We start from the raw sequence: 20,089 nt of genomic DNA on the forward strand, positions 1-20,089 counted from the left end.
GCTCTCGATGTATCGAAATTAATTATAAAATATTAAATATGCGAAGATATAAATAAACGCAGAATAAATAATAATAAGGAAATCAATTGAAATTATTAATTCGGCTGCTAAGACGATCGGTTAATATTAATTTGTTTTGGCTTTTTGTACGACGGGCTTCTCGGTTATAATTACAGTTCTAATCGAATTCTGTCGCTCTAAATATTCTTACATTCTTACGGATTCAGCGGGTGTCCGGGCGAAGCCCTTTCTTCTCCAAAAAAGGAAAAAACAACTAAAGAAACCGTCTACTTTCGGAACGTCCACGAAATGTACAAAGAAATCTGTACGAAGGAATTTTCACGGATATTACAGGTAAACGCCCGGTAGGGTGACGGGATCATTTTTACCTGAGAGGAAATATTTAGAGGAAATTTTTACCTACCGATCGGCTAAAACGTATGCCGCAACGAATCACTTACCGGATCGGTTAAGGATCGTTAAAATCCGAGCTGTTCGAACGCCAGAGGAGAACAGAAGGCCGTTTCTTTCTTAACTTGAACTTTTCTTAAGAAGGCCGTTTCGTTTCCCTGTTTTTGATCCTTTCTTTCTTAGTGTGCCATGTCGCTTTTTTCCGGACTTATTAAACTCTCACTAATGATATGCAGACCTGTAGACCGGTAACCGGTTCCTTATTCGGGGAAGTTCTACCTACGCGCTCATCACGGATGCACCGTCTATTTCCTATATGTCGGCCGTTAAAAACCTTCAACCAAGGAAAAATACTCTTCAGTTAAACTAGAACATCCTAGATTCATTGTTAATGCCGGCCTCCGTGGCACGAGTAGTAGCGTCTCGACCTTTCATTCGGAGGTCCCGAATTTGAATCTCGGTCAGGCGTGGCGTTTTCATACACGCTAGTGATTGTTCATCTCATCCTCTGAAGTAATACCTGACGGTGGTCCTGGAGATTAAATAAAAAAAGCTTCAAATAAAACACAAATCTCATAATAATTATTGAATATTTATAACGTGTGCACAAATTTCCGTATAAAATACGAGCGTATCACACATTAGAAACGAATTTCCAGACTGCAAAAACGGGTCACCAGATCTTTTTTTGATGTCAATAAATAAGATTCAGGTCGACAATTTTTTAGTAAATTAAAAATGGTTATGCCTCCTTAATTAGTGAAGTAAGAAAGTTACATTATTTACTCGTATCGTACCGGACATTATAGCGTTTAATATTTTAAACGATATAATACTTCGTTCTACGAGAACTTTTATCGCGATTCAATTTCTGTCTTTTTAATAAATTAATTTGAAAAAATAAACGATTTAATTAAGTTAATTAATTAAAAATAATAAAAATTCATTAAAGATTTAATTTTGTTGAAAAATATTTGTCGTTGTTTCTTTAAAAAAGTAATAGCCATTAAACGAAACAAATGTGATTTTTAATGCTTCGTTTAACGCGTACGTAAATACCTTTTGAGAAATAAGCAAGTAATTAAAATAGTAACTGGTTTTTTTAAAGAGTGTAATTTACGGACGAGTGATATCAGCAAACATTGTTGTCGAAGTAACAAATATCGATTAATTTTAAGCTAATTTATCACCTTATTAATTTGTATTCCATTGTTTTAAGTCACCGCATTCTTCTCTTATCAACTGTTCGATCGTCGGTTGATAGTTTTCGATTTCATTGCCATCTATCCGAGACTTAAAACGTAGAAATAAATTTTAAGAATGTCATCGAATCGAGTACGTAAAACGTACAAAAGTTTCTTTGCGCTTTTTGTTACTTGAGAGTAATGTTTTTTACGGTTAAATACATACAGCATCGGTAAGGACTTGCAGAATCTATTTTGTTTTTTAATCGAACAGACTTATTTTCGCGTAGTATACGGAAGTATCTAACTTTATCTTAGAGAAACGATTTTTAATGTTTTCGCCTCTCTCTATCTTCCTATTTTTTTACTCGACTGCCCAAAAAAGAGTGTCATTTATTTAGGGTGTATGTATGTTTGTTTCATCGTAGCAGCTCAACGACCGAATCGATTTAGATGTATTACCCCGTGTTGGAATTATTACGTTACTGAGAGAACTATTACGTTACGTCACAGACTATACAAATATGTATATATAAATATAAATGTATATATATATATATATATATGCATGTATATAAATAAATATGCATGTAGTAGTGGATATTTGCCGGTTGAAGCACAAACTTTAATGAGTTGTGAACTGTGAGCTATCACTGTGTTAGCCGGGTTTGAATTGAACGATTCAAATCGTTTAAACGAATAATCTTATAAAAATAATAGAATTGAATTTACGTTAAACAAAATAAAATAATATTATATATATTTAAAAAACTTCTGTTTAATAATAACGGCTTCCCCTGGGGACTGCATGTGAGGCTAGAGTGGTGAGTCGATGCGAGCATGTTGTACGAGGTTAGACCGATCATCGCCATCAACCGGTAACAATAGGGATGCCCCTGGGACGCAGTTTTGGGAGGTCCAATGGGATGCTCTTACAATACCTGCAAAAAATCGTACGATTTTAAAAATTCAAACGATTAAAAAATTGAAACCGGGTATTTGCTAGCGTAAGACAAAATCACGATGGAACCGAATCGGAACTGAAATTAACCGATATAATCAGAAAAATCGAGTGGCCTGCGTTACGCCGAGACCAGCTTCAGCCCGGCGAACTCCCGCAAACGGTCTTTTTAAATTTTAATGACAGACGATTAGAGGTAACGCTGTCGACATGGATTGAGGATCGAGCCCGCTATTGTCGAATTTGCTGCTTTAGGAGGACAGGGCAAAGTGCCGCTAATGTGCCGGGCTATGTTGGTGCTTAATCTACGAAGTATACCCTAGATAGAGCTGTCGTAGATCTGAGCACTCGCATCTTTGCCGAAGGCCAGTCCTACGTGGAACTGAATCGCGTGAGAATCAGAGAGTTTGGCCGTTAGTTGTTCGGTTCCTAGAAAATTTCTCTCGGCCTGAGAAATCTAAAAGTTTAGATCGATACACGCGATGAAATAAATAAATTAATTGAGATGTTTACCGTTTCCTCATTCGGTTCGGTACGTTAAATACATTATATCCATAAGTTTTCGAATCGTGAATTTTTCTCGACGATTACTAAACGGTATTAAATAATAAAAACAATTATAAAGATTATATCGATTAAGGCTGCCAAAAAATAAATAAATAAATTGAACTAAAAAAAAAACAAGCTACGGAAAAAAAGGACCAAATATCGTTTGCAGTATTTAACTAAATAAAATAACGGGTGACCGACAGACGGTTTCAGACGGTTTTAATTTGTTTAAATATATTTTTCATGTTGTAGAAATAGAAGGCATTGAAGATTATCTAACGATAAGCTCTCACCAGGTCTTACATCGATAAGAAAATTTTGTCTTTTAACGAAAATATTTAAATGCAGTCGGAGGGCTCTGAATAGTAATTGTCTTGTATTAAAGAGCTCTGAATAGTAATTATATTACATTAAAGAGCACCCCGACTTCATTTAAATATTTTCGTTGAAGGAAAAAATTTTCTTATCGATGTAAGACCCGGTGAGAGCTTATCATTAGATAATCTTCAATGCCTTCTATTTCTACAACGTGAAAAATATATTTAAACCCGTCTGAAAGTTGATCGGTTACCCGTTATTTTACTTAATTAAATACCGCATAACGATATTTGTTCCTTTATTTCTATAGCTTGTTTTTAGTTCGATTTGTTGTCGTTTTTTAATTCAATTTTTTTGGGGAGTCGTGTTTTTTAATTTTTATAATTGTTTTTATTATTTTTTACGATCCGTCAATCGTGATGCGTACTTTATGGGTACTCCGAAAAATTGATTCATAGTACCTTTTTTTTCTATTTAGCTTCCGGGAATCACCATCAGGTATTACGTCAAAGGATGAACGCGAGTGATATGTACGAGTGTAAGTGAAGTGTGGTCTTATATGGTCTCTTTTTTTTTAGTAGTGCTAGTCGTTTCATTTCAGTATACCCTCCACATCCTACATCCCTAACAATTTGTTTTACATATTCCAAACATGGCCTGCCTACACAGTTTTTCCCTTCTACCTGTCCTTCTAATATTAAAGCGACTATTCCAGGATGCCTTAGTATGTGGCCTATAAGTCTGTCTCTTCTTTTAACTATATTTTTCCAAACGCTTCTTTCTTCATCAATTTGCCGCAATACCTCTTCATTTGTCACTTTATCCACCCATCTGATTTTTAACATTCTCCTATAGCACCGCATTTCAAAAGCTTCTAATCTTTTCTTCTCAGATACTCCGATCGTCCAAGTTTCACTTCCATATAAAGCGACACTCCAAACATACACTTTCAAAAATCTTTTCCTGACATTTAAATTAATTTTTGCTCAATTAGCTTAAATGAGCTTTTTGAGCTTAATTAAAGCTCAAAAAATTCCGTCGAATAAGATTTTTTTTCTTTTATTCTGTACGGTAGAAAAGACTACAGTCTTTTCTCAAAAAATAAATAAATAAAGATATATAATTACGCGTTTTTTGACGTTCTTATAAAAAATATTTCTTAAGCTAGTTTTCGCGATTAAATTTAGATCCGAAATAAAAATTTTACGGAAGTTATTTTGCGTTTTACTTTTTTATTTTCTTCTTTAATTTATTTTCATACGATTTCTTAAAAGTAATTTGAGGGAAAAATTAATTTTGTTGGATATTTCAGCGGGTTAGATATTTTTAAGTTAATTAGATTTTCACTCGTGATCGCTAAACAAAAAACAGATGTTTGTAATTTTTACTCTTATTCTGCAGATTTTATTAGAAAAAACTTGTTTTTTACGTTTCATAAGCGCTGCCTATTTGTTTTTTTTTTCATTCCGTTTTATATACTGATAATGACCGGTTAATAATCGAAACAACCGTTTGATTTTAATCTTTAAATAAATAACTTTTTTGGAAATTGTTTTTCTTGTTTCTCAGTTTATTTTGATGACCGTTTATTAACCTCTTTATTTATTTGTATTAAATATTAATTAATATTTCATTTATTTTTAGGAGCGTTGATTTTACGTAACAAAATTTATTAGCGTGTTTGTGTTCTTTTCTAATATAAGTATACGGTAGTAATCTTCGGGCTTTAAAAAATTCCTCTGAAAAGGTTTTTTATAAAAAATGAATACTCCCTGAAATATTTCCGATTCGGTTCGTCAGAGCTACCGTGGTAATTTTCAAAGATCGCCGCCTTGGACAACGTAGGCTTTCATCGTAGTTCAAAAGAAATCAATTGTCGATGCGATGTGAAGAATTTACCACGAAATGGACAAGAATACAGATCGTTAATAGACGACTTGAGAGATATACTTTGCGACTTGAAACTAAATTTACAGTGAAAATTCACTTCTAGGAAATTACAATTTTTAATGATCCAGATTTTATTAGGCGATCCATCCTTTTACGTTTATACAGCGGTTTGATAGGTTGACAAAACCAAGATTAATTATTATCGTTACAATTTAAATGATCTTGGTTGTCAGCGTTTTGTTCCGAATTCGGAGCCGAGTAGAATTAAATAAGAAGACGGTAATGGTATAAATAACTAAAATATTACTGAAGTCGTATCTTTATCGCGTGTATACACTCTTTAACACAAAACGTCAAAAATAATTTTATTATTTTTATTTTATTTTTTTTGTTTTCAGAGACAATCTGAGAAATTGGCACGTATATTTACCAGAAGAAAAACCGACGATGATGACTTAACGGGTGTCGAGAGCGGACCCAAGCTGGCGAGGGTCCTCGGTCTCTTGGATTTGACAGCGCTTGGAGTCGGATCCACTTTGGGCGTCGGTGTTTACGTTCTGGCAGGAGCAGTAGCAAAAAAAGATGCCGGTCCGGCTGTCACTATCTCATTTTTGGTCGCCGCTATCGCTTCTGCTTTCGCTGGTAATTATTACATAAAGAATACACGATTCGTAAAAATAAAAATAATAAATAAATAATTGCGTTTTAAAATGAACTTGCGAATTTAATACGCATTCAAACATCGTTTTATATATTTTATAGTTTCCAAAATGGTCCGATTCCTAGAAAATTGCAGAATTATGTTTTCAGTCGTCTGAGACACAACTGTGAATACGTTTAATAGAATTCTTTCTTTTTTTTCTTCAATAACATGACCGGTTTGATGAACTTCTCCGTTTTTTCTATTCTATATTTTAGAGATATTTTTACGACCGATATATTCTATATTGCACCGCAACAACTTTTCCTGTGGCCTTGTTTTAAAAAGAACTTTTCAACTTTATCGCTTTCCATTCTACAGAATTTGTTGTGATATTAAAAAAAAAATATATACTTTGCTTATTTGTTCTGTTTTACTAGTACGAAGAATACTTACTTTTCCATTTTTATTTTGCGTGTTTACTTTTGTGCCGTTTTTTGAGTAGTAATGTTGAAAAGCGGAATGCATTAGCGTAAAGTAAAAAATTGGAGAAATCTGCACGTCGTTTCTGCGTTCTATTTTTTGAACGTAAGTTGAAAACTTTTCACGTTTGCGGACAACTTACCGCGTTATTCTCCCCCGTTATTTTGCAAAATTTTTTTGCGTTTGCAAGCGACCGTGTTACAAGACATTTTTCTTAAAATTATTCTAAAAGCGGTTATCTTAGCTTAAAAGCGATTCGTAGAAATCTTTGATTTAATTTTCATCTGTAGGGTTATAATCGGTTTAAAACACTGTGGGCCGTCCGGACCGTTCGATAGAGGAAAAGATACAGCGAAGTTTTCTTGGAGCTTTAAAAATTATTTCAACTTATAATAAACCTCGAAAATAAATGGACGTTGAAACTATAAAACGCACGATAGTCTTTTTACAGCACTTTTGCAGCGATAAACAAAGTAGGGAGAGATTATTCGATTTTGCGTATACGTTATTGCTACAAAGTTCACCTTCATATTAACAAATTTCTTATTACAGTGGATTAATGAATTCAGGGTTTCGTAATTTTTTGCCGGCTCTGTGTAAACGATTCTTAATTTTGATTTTGTCATAAAAACGCTTAAGGTTTTGCGATATGATCGATCGATTAATAAATTATCCTCGATAGGAATAAGAATTCACCCGGAGTTTAAAGACTACGGCGAAGGAAGATTAACACAAGAAATTCTGGGTGATTTAATCTGTGATCTCTTATTACAAATAAATTAATTTTTACGAGGGTCAGTTTTAGTTCCTTTATTGCGTAACAGTCGCAGTTTAACGGCCTGGAAGTGCTATAAATTATAAATTTAAATCTTCATACGTACCGTCATGTCTATACGTTACATTACACTTAACAATTCTTTTAACTTATTGCATATAACTTTATCCGACGGTTAAATATTATTTAAAAAAATCATTTAATAAAAATTAAAACCGTTAATTAATATATTAGGGAAGGAAATGCGGCATTAACATTTATTATCTTACACTTATCTAGGTGTATTATCAGATTCCAATATATCTTATTTACCTTAAAATCGATAGGAGCGATTACCTCATAACAAAATTCTTTATTTATTCTAGTCACCGTTGAAAAGGAATAGTTGTAAACGGAATATATAGTCATTATCGTGAGACTATAAAAAAACACTAGGAAATTTAATAGTTACTATTAAAGAAGTAATATTATTTGCGCATCTATTAACAGGAAATTAATGAGTGTACAGGAACTTTGATTCGACTGCAGAACCTGCAACACTTTAAAGAATTTCTTAATGGACGATAAAGAATTAAAAACTAATACGACTTTTTTTTTTAAACTAATTCGGTTTGTCTGGCATTTCTCCCACCACCACCACCACCATTCGATCACCCTAAAAGCATAGACCGCATGTCCGTACCGCAAACGGCTACTGTTCCTCAGAACGGTTTAGCAACCGATATATATCCTAATTAGCTCCTAGAGCTTACCTAACTGCGTGAGCGGAATAAGCGTGGTGCTCCACACCACTCGCTTGCGTGTCCCACCGCTCGCTTGTCATATATTACTAAAATGGGTAGGCGCACCACGTCTACATACTAAAATATATGACTTGTTAATAAATTAAAATTTACTCCTTCAAGGACAGCAATTTTCTGCCACGGCTAGGTCGCTGAATGCCAGCAAGTACCTGTTCACCGTATTAAAGCGCTTAGAGCTATTTGACCGATGGTCAGCCATTTCTCGAGGGTAGCTTCCTACGGCAAGCGGTAGGAGTCTTATATCCCTTAAACTACTGATGCCGGTTGAACAAAGCAACGGCATCAAGGAACTCCCACACGGTCCGACGATGCGGCTCACGCCAAATTGACTCGCCACTTATGAGCGGCCAATTTTTCCCTTGACCTCTAAGTTCAAGGGTAGCCTGAGCCTGAGTTCTGGCCCCCCCAAGAGCTGGGCAGTCGACTGGACCTCCCCGCAGAGGTACAGCTCATCAGCTGCCAGGTGGAACCGAAACAAATATTAGTTGAAATTCGCGTAGTTGGAGAGCACTGGGCTCCCGATGCCCATAAAAACGAACTAGAGGCGTACCGTCCCCCAAGTTCTGTATAAATCTATACAAGGACCTACCCTTACTTGTGGCGTGCCATTCTTGCTGCCATGGTTCCATCGCAAGGCTGTAAAGCCTCTTCCGCAGGCGGGAGGTGGGCAACTGTTCGAAATTTAGGACCGGTGCATTGCGATCACCGTTCCGCTCCGGTACAGGCCCGGCTCGAAACCGCATCCCAAATACTTCGGCCTCCCTACCTCTTCGCAATTTCCACGTGGCCGCCCGAACTTTCACCACTAAATCGATTGAGAGAGCCTTTCCCAATACGGTGGTAGCCTCGTAGGAGGTTGTTTTAAATACACCAGTGCATACGATTAAGGCTCTATGCTGGACACTCCTTAAATTTTGAATAAGAGCTCGATTTCTTTCCAACCTATGCGCCCAAACAGTCGCAGCATAAGAGGTCATACTTTCGAAGACGCCTCGGCACATCGTGTACAAATGACGGCCCGACAGTCCGTAATCCGTCCGAGCAATCCTCCTAAGCTTGTTCATCACAGAGACGGCGTCCGCCGCTACTTGCCTAATGTAGTTGCTAAACAGCAATTTCTCGTCAAACAAAACACCTAGGCACTCGTGAACTTTAACTCGGCTGATTACACAGCCTTTATGCTTAATATGGGGGTTACGACTATACGATAATTTGTCTGCACCCTTGTGAAGAATACACTTCGTCTTGGGCACAGAATTCTTTAAATATTGCATGTCCATCCAGCCCTCCCCGCTGAAAAAGCCGCTTGCACTCGATCTTCCAGCTGCGGTCGTGAATTACCACGAACTAGCAGGAGATAGTCATCGGCTAAAGCCTGGGCCGTGACTCCTTCTGGGAATGTTAATCCCATAAATCCGTCGAATACCAGGTTCCACAGTAAGGGATCGAAAACGGAACTCTGCGGGATTCCCCTGGCGACTGATTTTTCCACAACCACGTGCGCATCCTTAAACAGAGCCGTACGATCAGACAAATAGTCATGTACCACGGCCTGCAAGTTACGGGAACATTGCGACGTTCCAACGCATAGAGAACAGAACTCCAACACAAGGATGGAAATGCTGCTTCTATGTCAATAAAAATTGCCAAAACATATTTACAGTCGACGCTTCCACCTCGGCAAGAGCATTTAAGATGCAATCCTCGGTGCGTGAAGCCCCCTTTCATGAAGCCATATTGGCCTCGATTTAAAAAATCGTTCATATCGATGTTTTCCCATAGCCGTTCCACAACCAGCCTTTCAGGCTACTTACCGATAACCGACAAGAGGCTGATGGATCGATAACTGCTGACCTCACTCAGATCCTTTCCTGATTTTATGAGCACCCTCACCAAAGCCACCTTCCGACGAGTCAGAAAGCAGCCCCAGCTAAGGCATACCGAGAACAACCAGCTCTCTTATGACAGGTAGCAGATGATAGAATATGTCCGGGTCAAGCTGGTCAATCCCCGGTGCCTTTCTCAGTGCCATTCGAGAAAACACTCGGTCTATATCCTCGGGATCCACAGCCCGTACGCCAGGGAATGGTGTCTCACCCGCCTTGACGCCAATTTCTGCTTCACCCTCCAAAGCATCTGAAAACAGAGTATCCAGTAACGCCTGGTAAGTCGCCACAGATGTTGCCACAGTGCGGTCCCGACCACCAAACCCGCATCGAACACTGGACAGCACGTGCAATGTCTTTGGCCAGTAACATAACTTAACGATCTGCCAGGGGCTGCGTTGCAACTCGCGCATAGAGTCTTGCCAAAATTTGAGTTTGGCTTACTTGATACCATGAACGTACTCATTACGGGCGCCCTGGTAGATCTGCAGACTCTCAGCGAGCACGTCATCAACGATAATCCTCATTAGGGGACGACCCTGGTATCTTCTTCTAGCGGATCTAACTCTTGCGCGAAGCAGGCTCAGGTCAGAGAACCTCCACTTTTTCCCGGGTTTTCGCATGCGTCTAGACAGCTCCCCGGAAGCGGAGGTCATGACGGCTCTAGGCACTTGCAGATCAGCCGACTGGCTACTATCCAAGAGTCCGTTCATTGGCCTAGGCCGCCTTAGGACCCTATCGCAGCCAGTCTTGATGGTCCGGTCGAGTTGTTCGGCTTTAAAACTAATAATTTTAAAACGAAAACTAAAAGATTTTAAAAGATTTAAAACTAATAATATTCATTACGATACACGAACGCTTCCTGTTATAAACAGATGCGGCAAAAGATTACCTCGGCAGGAGGCACTGTAAAAGCGGGTCGTTTGCACACCCTATTGTTTAGCGATGCGGTTTTCAATCCTCAGTTTGACTTACATTTATATTTTTTGTTACAGGTGTTTGTTATGCCGAGTTTGCCGCTAGAGTTCCCAAGGCTGGATCGGCCTACGTCTACAGTTACGTTAGTGTCGGTGAATTGACCGCTTTTATTATCGGGTGGAACCTCATCCTAGAATATGTTATCGGTAAGACAAACATGTAATTAGATATTTTTATGGAAAAAGCAAAAATAACGAATACATTTTTTTTTAAGTTAATTTCTGCGATGAAGCGGTAGAAGTATCTTTGATTTTCATCTACAGAGTGATTTTTTAGTCCTGTTACTCAATTTTAAATGTAATTAAGAAAGGGAAATTTAGGTGGAATAAAAAAATTTATTTGTTACTTACAAAAGAGATTTAATAAAAAGCTATTACTTATATAATTTTTAAAGAAAATTCTCAAAATGCCCACCTCGTGCGGTTATACACGCACGGACTCTTTTCAGCACATTAGCAGAAACCTTTTAAGAGTCGCATTGGAAATATTCGCGATTAAGTCTGTAATATTGACTTTAAGTTCATCAATAGTGTGAGGATTGTTTTTGAAGGCCTCGAACTTAATGTAGCGCCACAAAAAGTAGTCAGGAGATGTCAGGTCTGGGGACCTTGGAGGCTGTAAGCCCTTGCTTATTATTTGATCGTCAAAGAACTCTTGCAGAAAATCCACGGTTTCTCGAGACGCGTGGATGTAGTGCCGTCTTGCTGAAACCAGCAATACCGTTCTTGAGGTTCCAGGAGGGACACAAATTGGCGCACAATATTCCTGTATACTTCACCATTCCGGTTTTATTTTATAGACGAAAAACTCCACGTAATTTGTTTTAATGATAATTTATAAAACAGTATTGAGTATCGGGTGCAATTCAAATCCTAGTATAGGCAGTTTACCACCGGATTGGTCCATTGGTGAACGCGTCTTCCTAAATCAGCTGATGTTGGAAGTCGAGAGTTCCAGCGTTCAAGTCCTAGTAAAGACAGTTAGTTACTTTTATACGGATTTGAATACTAGATCGTGGATACCGGTGTTCTTTGGCGGTCGGGTTTCAATTAACCACACATCTCAGGAACGGTCGAGCTGAGACTGTACAAGACTACACTTTTACATTTATACACGTCAACTTGACTCATCCTCTGAAATAATACCTTACGGTCGTTCCGGAGGCTAACCAGAAAAAGAGAGTACTGGGTGCAAGAGATTATCGACCCTCGATTATCAAGTACTGTCATTAATTTATCGACACTAATTTCCGGTTATTAATCTTACAGCAAAATTATTTTAGCTTATTTTTCTACAACCGTTCTGTAACGTTTGTTTAAAAATACACATTTTTTTAATCGTACTCGTTGTTTAATCGAATACATTTTTTTTACCCGATATGCGACAAGTTTTTGCGCGTCAATAAAATCATCGTTTATTTTTTTACAGTGAAATAAATTCTTTTAATATCTCATTTGAAATTAAGAAAATGCGATGAAAAATATACAACCGATATGTAAATCATTTTTTTCTATTCGCAAGAAAATATTAAATTAAATGTTCGAGCGACTAATTTTACTTAATACTTTCGACACGACGAAATTGAAGATTTAGCGTTATTAAATATTAGATATTTTTATTAAATCGGTTATTTTTTAAATTTCATTCACATTTAACATGCTTCGTTAGAATTTTGCGTATTTAATTTTTTAATTTGTTTTAATTGATTTTTCTTTTTTTTATTTGTAGGTACCGCCAGTGTCGCCAGAGGTTTAAGTAATTATGTGGATAATCTGCTGGGAAACGTTATGCAAAAAACATTAACTGAAGTGTTACCGTTAAACATTAGTTTTCTATCGCCATATCCTGATTTTCTGTCTTGCGGTCTGGTACTCATGTTATCTTGTAAGTCGCTTATTTTATTTAACCCTCGATCGCTAATCTTTTATTATTAACTACGCGTAAGCGTTATAACAGCTATTAAATCGCTTACTTTTTAATTTATTGAAACGGTCGTAAGATACACCTTTTTTTTTAAAATCTGGATTCTTATCTTCATCGCGCGTGAGCTGTTCGAAAATGCGAGAAAAGAGATAGACTATAAAATAAATGTAAATGCGAACGTTTAGCCTGTTACTCCTCCTCTATGAATCATGAGGCCTTGCCGTTGGTGAGGGGGCTTGAGTGCTCAGGGATACAGAGTAGCTGGACCGAAGGTGCAACCATATCGGAGAGGTATCTGTTGAGAGCCAGACTAAGGAATGATTCCTGAAAGAGGGCAGCAGCTCTTTCAGTAGTTGTTAGGGGCGTGAGTCACAATGACTTAAACGGCCGTATCAACATCACTCAGTCCTCTGAGTACTGCGCAGCTGAAAGCAATGGAAAACTACAGCTGCTTTTTTTCCAAGAAAATGTGGCTCTCTGCATTTTCACATAGCAATAATGGAGGCGCCTTCCTTGGTAAAATATTCCGGAGGTAAAATAGTCCCCCTTTCGGATCTCCGGGTGGGGACTACTAAGGAAGGGGTCACCAGAAAATTAAAAAATAACATTCTACGAGTCGGAGCGTGGAATGTTAGAAGCTACTAGCACTAGATAGGGAATCTTGGAGAGCTGCATCAAACCAGTCAAATGACTGAAGACAAAACAAAAAAAAGCCTGTTACTCTAAACCGAAGTGTTAAAAGGTTTTCCGTCGATGGATTATGTATTTTTAAGATGTTACAGCTGAAATCTTTAATCCGGGCGGACGTAGAATTCATTCGTAGAAACTTAAAACAACAGACTAGTCTGTTTTTTGTTTTCTTTTTAAAGACGATTCGAGAATTAATCTGCGTGCAGTTCTCGATACAGATTTTGCTTTAGTATGTTTTGATATATTTTTTCTACCGCGATTTAATTTTTTTTTTCGGTTAAGTGTGACAACAAATAGACACGATTCAGGCGATAACGACTTAAATCGTGCATCCATTATATTATCGTAATAAGCCTAACTCTTTTTCGCGCAAGATAATAGACTATTTTTTATTTTACTTAGTTCTAAAATAAAATAAGGAACGATTTGTGTAAAGTCAAATTAGCGTTTGTAACTTTAATAGTTTTTTTAGCGCGTATAAATTTCTTCCAATAAATGTCTTTTAGTTGTGAAAAAAATGTTAAAATACGAACGAAAAAATTTTAGTTTTTTATTAAATATATTTTCTAAACTTTAGAATTTTATCTTTGACGCGGTAAACGTATTACCTAAGATGAAAATGAACTTTACTGAAAAAACATAAGGTTTTTCCAAGGTTTACCTTGATCCTCCTAAACGGATGCCGGGCAGCGTTGGAGCAGCGCGTTATCTAATTTCTGATGCGATATAATTCTTACCTACCTAAGTAAAATACTTAATTTCGCATCCGAAAAATTTAAATGAGAAATATCATTCGGATTAATCCTGGTGTAAAATGAAGAACGTGAACTATCTATTATGAAATCGATACGTACAGATCTTTTCATTATACTTGTAACTTGTTTCCTTATTAACACACGATTATTAATTTTATAATGTATTTTTTCAGTACTTTTAGCTTGGGGCGTCAAAGAATCGACATTGTTAAACAACATATTTACTGGAGTTAATCTGCTGACGGTTTTGACTGTCATTATATCAGGATCATTTAAAGGTACGAAAAACAGACCATTTTTATTAACAAAATTATTTATTATTTTGTCGGTTGCTTGTTCTCGATTTGATGTCACACTCGTAATTTTCTTTCTACAATTATTTATTCATTAGGTGCATTCGATTATTTTTTTTTTCTAATTTTATCCTTATTTTAAATTTTTAATACCTAAATTTCCTTGTAAAACCGAACCGATTATAATTCGGCTAATACAAGTGTGAGTTGTTATACGTGTAATTTAATTAAATAGGTTTTCTAAAAAAAATTATATCGAATGCCAAATTGAAGACTGTAATTTGCCACATTAGTTTAAGAAACATTCATAAAAGCGACAAAAAATATTTTAGCGACTTATTTTTTGAAAACAAACGTTGACAAAAATGATTTTTACATCCCTCTTTTGTAAATGCAGTTTTTAAACTTTAACCGTAATTTAACTCACAATAGTTAAATAAAAATAATAATAATAATAATAATAATAAATAGATAATCACGCACAGGTCGTTAATTAGTTGAATTAAATTTTATAAATTCATGTTTTTTCCCGTAATTTTTTCGCTAGAATATACAATAACCAATAGAAGAGAGAAAAAAGGAAGCGTACTTTTAAACGTATTATTCAAACGGTATGTAGCCTTTGACTTTTTTCTTAACTTAAACTGAAGATTTTGTTCGGATCACAACAGTCTTCAATATTATTAAAATATTTACAATTTTAGATATTATATAATTTAATACATTTAAATATCGGTTGCCGGTTGCACGATGAAAATATTTTTATGTAAACTGATATTTCCTTCTGTACAGTAACTTCTTTTCTCGTTTACAGAGTGTTTCATTTTAATGGCCCCCAGGAGATTTTCTTGTAAACTACGCACAATAAAAAAACGACCTAAACAAAAGTTACTCAGATCGGAGAGGGGACACCTCATTTTGACCCTGGATTTGATCTTGAACTTGACCTTTACCCTATTTCAAGGTTACCACAGTTTTTCCAAATGGATTGACATATTTTTATCCCACCAATGAAAAGAGCAGAAAATTTTACACACACACACACACACACACACACACACACACACACACACACACACACACACATATATATATATATATATACACGAGTACAAACACACACACTCACACCTATAAAATAGCTTTGCTTGGCTGACTGGCTGATTCATCAACCCCCAGCAAAAACCACTGACGATAAATTGATGAAAATTTGTATACGTGTTCTTCTTACGATGTAAGTGCAAAGTAAGAAAGGATTTTTTTGCGTTTAAAGGGTTAAAATGGAGTAACAATGAAATTTGCAATTTTTTTTTAATTTCTCGGTAACAAATGAAGACATCGACTTCATTTTTGGTGTACGTAATTTTCAAGTAAATATCAAAAAACCGATCGCTAGATTTTTCGAAATTCATCCTGAAAAGGGATAAAGAAAGGTAAAAATATTTGAACAACAATCGCAAATTTTTCCCGTTTCTGTCTATATTAAAGGAGATATTCACTAGATCGGGGCTTGCAACCGCTCTTCAGATAAATATCTAAAAACGAGTTTTAGGTTTTTTGAATTTCTATTTTTTAAGGGGTGCGACGGTGAACGGTGCGCCGGCTCAACCGACACAGCCGCTGCCACTGTTACTGTATGTACGTCGCAACTGGCTGCACCTGGCCCCCTATTACTCGACTAAACAAAACCTTAAATAAAAGTAATAAAAAAAATTACAGACCAAGGACGGTCAACTGCTAGCAGTGTCGGTCGAATAACGGTAAGAACCGGGCAAAATACACTTTATAGCCGGGTAACCGGCTATAACTAATATTCTTAAGATGCAGGGCGGCTGTTTTGAAACCCGCATTCTTATATCGCTCAAAGTTTCGAGTTCTGTACCGACCGAACTGCTATCGAAGAAATGACAATATACCGATATTTTGTAACTTAAACGGACTTTAATTTTTATTTATCATCGTTATTCTCACAAGCACGAGTTTAATGAACAAAGCGGGATCCAAGGACCCCTTGGACATAGATGCATCATATATTAAAAAAATGTACGTATTCCGTGCATTTTTTAACGGTCTTTATGGTAGTATATACTTATATTATACTTACTTAGATTTAATGAAAATCCAAAAACAACATTCTCGATCGGATAATTCTTATTTATAAATAAATAAAATAAGCGAATTAGCGAATAAGTTTGCCGCTAAAAAAATATTTGATATTTTTTTAATATTAATATTTTATTTTGCTAATATTATTTCAAAAATTGCAGTCGATTTTAAAAATTGGAACATATCAAAATCTGAGATACCACAAGCCGCTCTACCAAGTGCTGGTGAAGGAGGTTTTATGCCGTTCGGTGTATCTGGTATAATGGCTGGAGCAGCCAAATGCTTCTACGGATTTGTTGGATTTGATTGTGTTGCTACAACAGGTAATTATTTATATCTCATGTATGTATGTATGCATGTATGTATGTATGCATGTATGTATGTATGTATGCATGTATGTATGTATGTATGTATGTATGTATGTATGTATGTATGTGTGTGTGTGTGTGTGTGTGTGTGTGTGTGTGTGTGTGTGTGTGTGTGTGTGTGTGTGTGTGTGTGTGTGTGTGTGTGTGTGTGTGTGTGTGTGTGTGTGTGTGTGTGTGTGTGTGTGTGTGTGTGTGCGTGTGCGTATGCGTCGGTCAGTTTCACACGGTTTTCTTATAAAAAAAATCTTATAAACAAATAAAATGTACATATACCGTTAAAACTCTTGACACGGTGGAGGAAAATATTAAAATTATGTTTGAACAAGATAAAAGAAAACCGTTGATGAAAACACGTTAACCGAACCGCATTATATAGATAAAATATTTATCTCTGAAATAATTCTTTACGCATTACGAAGTACGTATAATTCATATACTACGATTATAAGTGTGATGATATACGTTTGTTTAATCTGCTCTTTAATTAATTCAGTCCTTCGATGTTTTAATAAAAAGGGAAAGGTAATGTAGCGAGGAAAATCGATATCGATATTTTTTTATTATTTTTGTAGTAATCAACGCGTCTATTGTATACCGCGGTCAAAAGCCCTGATAGATGTAGAGGAGAAGGTATTAGAAAATATAATCTTTTTAAATATCTGTACAAATAAGTTTTACGTGTAAAAAAGACAAGATGAGTCTTTAAGTTTAAAAAATTCCTACGATTTAGTTTCACGTTAGGTTTAGTTGTACTACAGCCGACAGAGATACGGTTTTTTTATTGTAATTATTACTATTTTTGAACCCTTTTTCTAATTGTTTTTTTCTTTTTTTAACGGTTACATTTTTTACTATTTTTATGAATCGCTTGAAAAAAGTCTCCTTCGCATATAAATCCGTATTAAAGTCGAGAACTGAATTCCGTTACCGCGTTACTATTAACGGCTGAAAATATTAAAAGTTCATTTTATAAAATATTTTATTCGTCGTCGTAAAAATTTGTAACCGAAATAAAAATATACCGTGGTGTATCGTGATTAAAATTTTGTCTTATATGAAACTCCTGTTATTATTCTTACTGTTATTTACGTTTTTAAAGAAACTTCTGCAGATCTAGTCGTGAATGTAATCTAATCGATTTTGTTCATCGCCTCTATAAATTTTACGGTCGTAAATGAAATTTCAAAATCGAAAAGTTTAAATTTCAGCCGTTTGCGAATATCACCGGCATTTTGACGAGCTTGGCTTGCCGATGTACGGCTGAATATCGATGAAGAAGGCGATTGCTGATCGTTTTGCTCTACGCTTCCCCTAATAAGCCTGTCACAGGATGCTCGTTCTTACGGGTGGATATTTCATTTTTGGGAGGGACTTGTGAATCGCGTCGGGTCTCTTACGATCATAACGGTTACGTTTGTACGCGATTATTTTATGTTATACGATATTCCTGATTTGACATTTTAAAAAACGATTTAAATTATATTTAAAATATACACTTTTTTTTTTCTTTTAAGTACCGCTGTAATTCTTTTTACTTGTAAACTTACACAAGCACTTTCGCCGTGGCCGCGGCTTTTTTAGGTTTTTTGTTGAAGTAAATGGAATAAACGAAATAAAAATTAGAGACAATATTTATTTTCTCGATCGCTTCGTTAAAACCGAATCGCTATTACCGATATATCGCAGTACCGAACTAGCAGTGCGATTTCAAAGTAATCTACAACTTTAAACTTATCTATAATTTTTCTATTGTATCATCCTTATCAAAATTCAATCGCTTGTTTATAATATCTTTATTATTACTATTTTTAATTATATGTAATTTTTCCGACGCCGTTATTTTATATTTATCGTAATTTACTTTTAGTATTTATGTATTATCGGTTTCGTCAAACATGTCTATTTCTTTTTTATATTTGATAAAATTTTACTTTGCCGCAGGACAGACGATAAAGCTCTGATCTCGGTGAAAAATTTCAGTTTAGCAAAATTAAAAATATTTAACGGAAAATTTTTAAATCTCTAATTTTTAACTTTCGTAACTTTTTTGTTTGCTTGAATAGAAAACAACCGACCGAATAGGCGATCGTGCTGAAACATCGACAAAAAAAATCAAACTCGGTATATTCCGCAAGCTCTAATCTTCTGCCCCTTTTCACATCTACGGGTGAAGGGTGCACTGCGAAGACATACGTTGCAGGCTTGTGCTTGTTTCTAAGTATGTGAAACGTCACGGCGCTGTTTGTATCGTTCTCTTGGGTCATTCCCTTACGCCCCTTAACTCAGAGAACCGAGTATTTTATAGCGAATAATCGGACGTATATTCTCAACAATTATATTCGTTTAAATCGATTAAGACTTTCACTGAAAAATGTAGTAGAAGCTGTAGTTAGAATTCTATGCTGTTACTAAAATATTAGAAACTTAGATTAAACTTAAACTTGAACCCGAATCGTCATCCTTTTTTTTGTCGCATAAAACAAAACGACAACCCTGTCAAAATAAAACCCTAGTTTTTAATACTTTAATCGATAAATTTTATCGATAACCTTTTTTTATAAGTTATAATTACCGATATCTATAAGCTGAAATCTTTTCATAACTGTAGGATAAGGACGGGTTCCCGGCAAAAGTCTATCTCTAGTTACACGTTGATAGAAACGGTTCGTGAACAACAACAAATGACGTTTAACTGTGTCAGAAAAAAGTCTTTGGAATCTGAAAAATCTCTTTAATCCCGCGATGAAAATATCAGATGCGTTTGTGTTATTGATTTCTTCAGATTAACTAACCGTTCGTTTTAATTTATTGTTCATTTTAGGGTGTGAAATACAAAGCTAGCATACCGGTAATTAATGGCTTACAGACAATGTATTACAGACATGTAGTACACTCAATTTGTATTTTTATTTGAAAATCCTTACCTATCGATTGATATTTTTTCCATATGTTAGGGACGATGAGGGAAGCTTAAGTCCAGATTTTTAACATTCCCCTCCCATAGATTTTTGAAAAACTCAAAAAGTTTTTGCAATGCGTTTTTCTCTGAATCTATGCATTTTAGAGAAAAGTTTTT

The 20,089-nt window shown here is 35.7% G+C and overlaps 1 protein-coding gene across 3 annotated transcripts in view; it reads left to right on the top strand.

The window, feature by feature from the left end:
• The window catches only part of LOC142334075 (cationic amino acid transporter 3-like), a 149,450-nt gene that overhangs the window by 88,808 nt on the left and 40,553 nt on the right, over positions 1 to 20,089 (top strand). For all 3 annotated transcript variants that reach the window (XM_075381750.1, XM_075381748.1, XM_075381749.1), the window contains 5 exons: positions 5,712 to 5,955; positions 10,896 to 11,024; positions 12,607 to 12,762; positions 14,420 to 14,524; positions 16,807 to 16,968. In XM_075381750.1, coding sequence (XP_075237865.1) covers positions 5,712 to 5,955; positions 10,896 to 11,024; positions 12,607 to 12,762; positions 14,420 to 14,524; positions 16,807 to 16,968 — 796 coding nt within the window. The remainder of the gene's footprint in view (positions 1 to 5,711; positions 5,956 to 10,895; positions 11,025 to 12,606; positions 12,763 to 14,419; positions 14,525 to 16,806; positions 16,969 to 20,089) is intronic.

The sequence above is a fragment of the Lycorma delicatula genome, chromosome 13 (assembly GCF_047948215.1).
Source record: "Lycorma delicatula isolate Av1 chromosome 13, ASM4794821v1, whole genome shotgun sequence".
Lineage (NCBI taxonomy): Eukaryota > Metazoa > Arthropoda > Insecta > Hemiptera > Fulgoridae > Lycorma > Lycorma delicatula.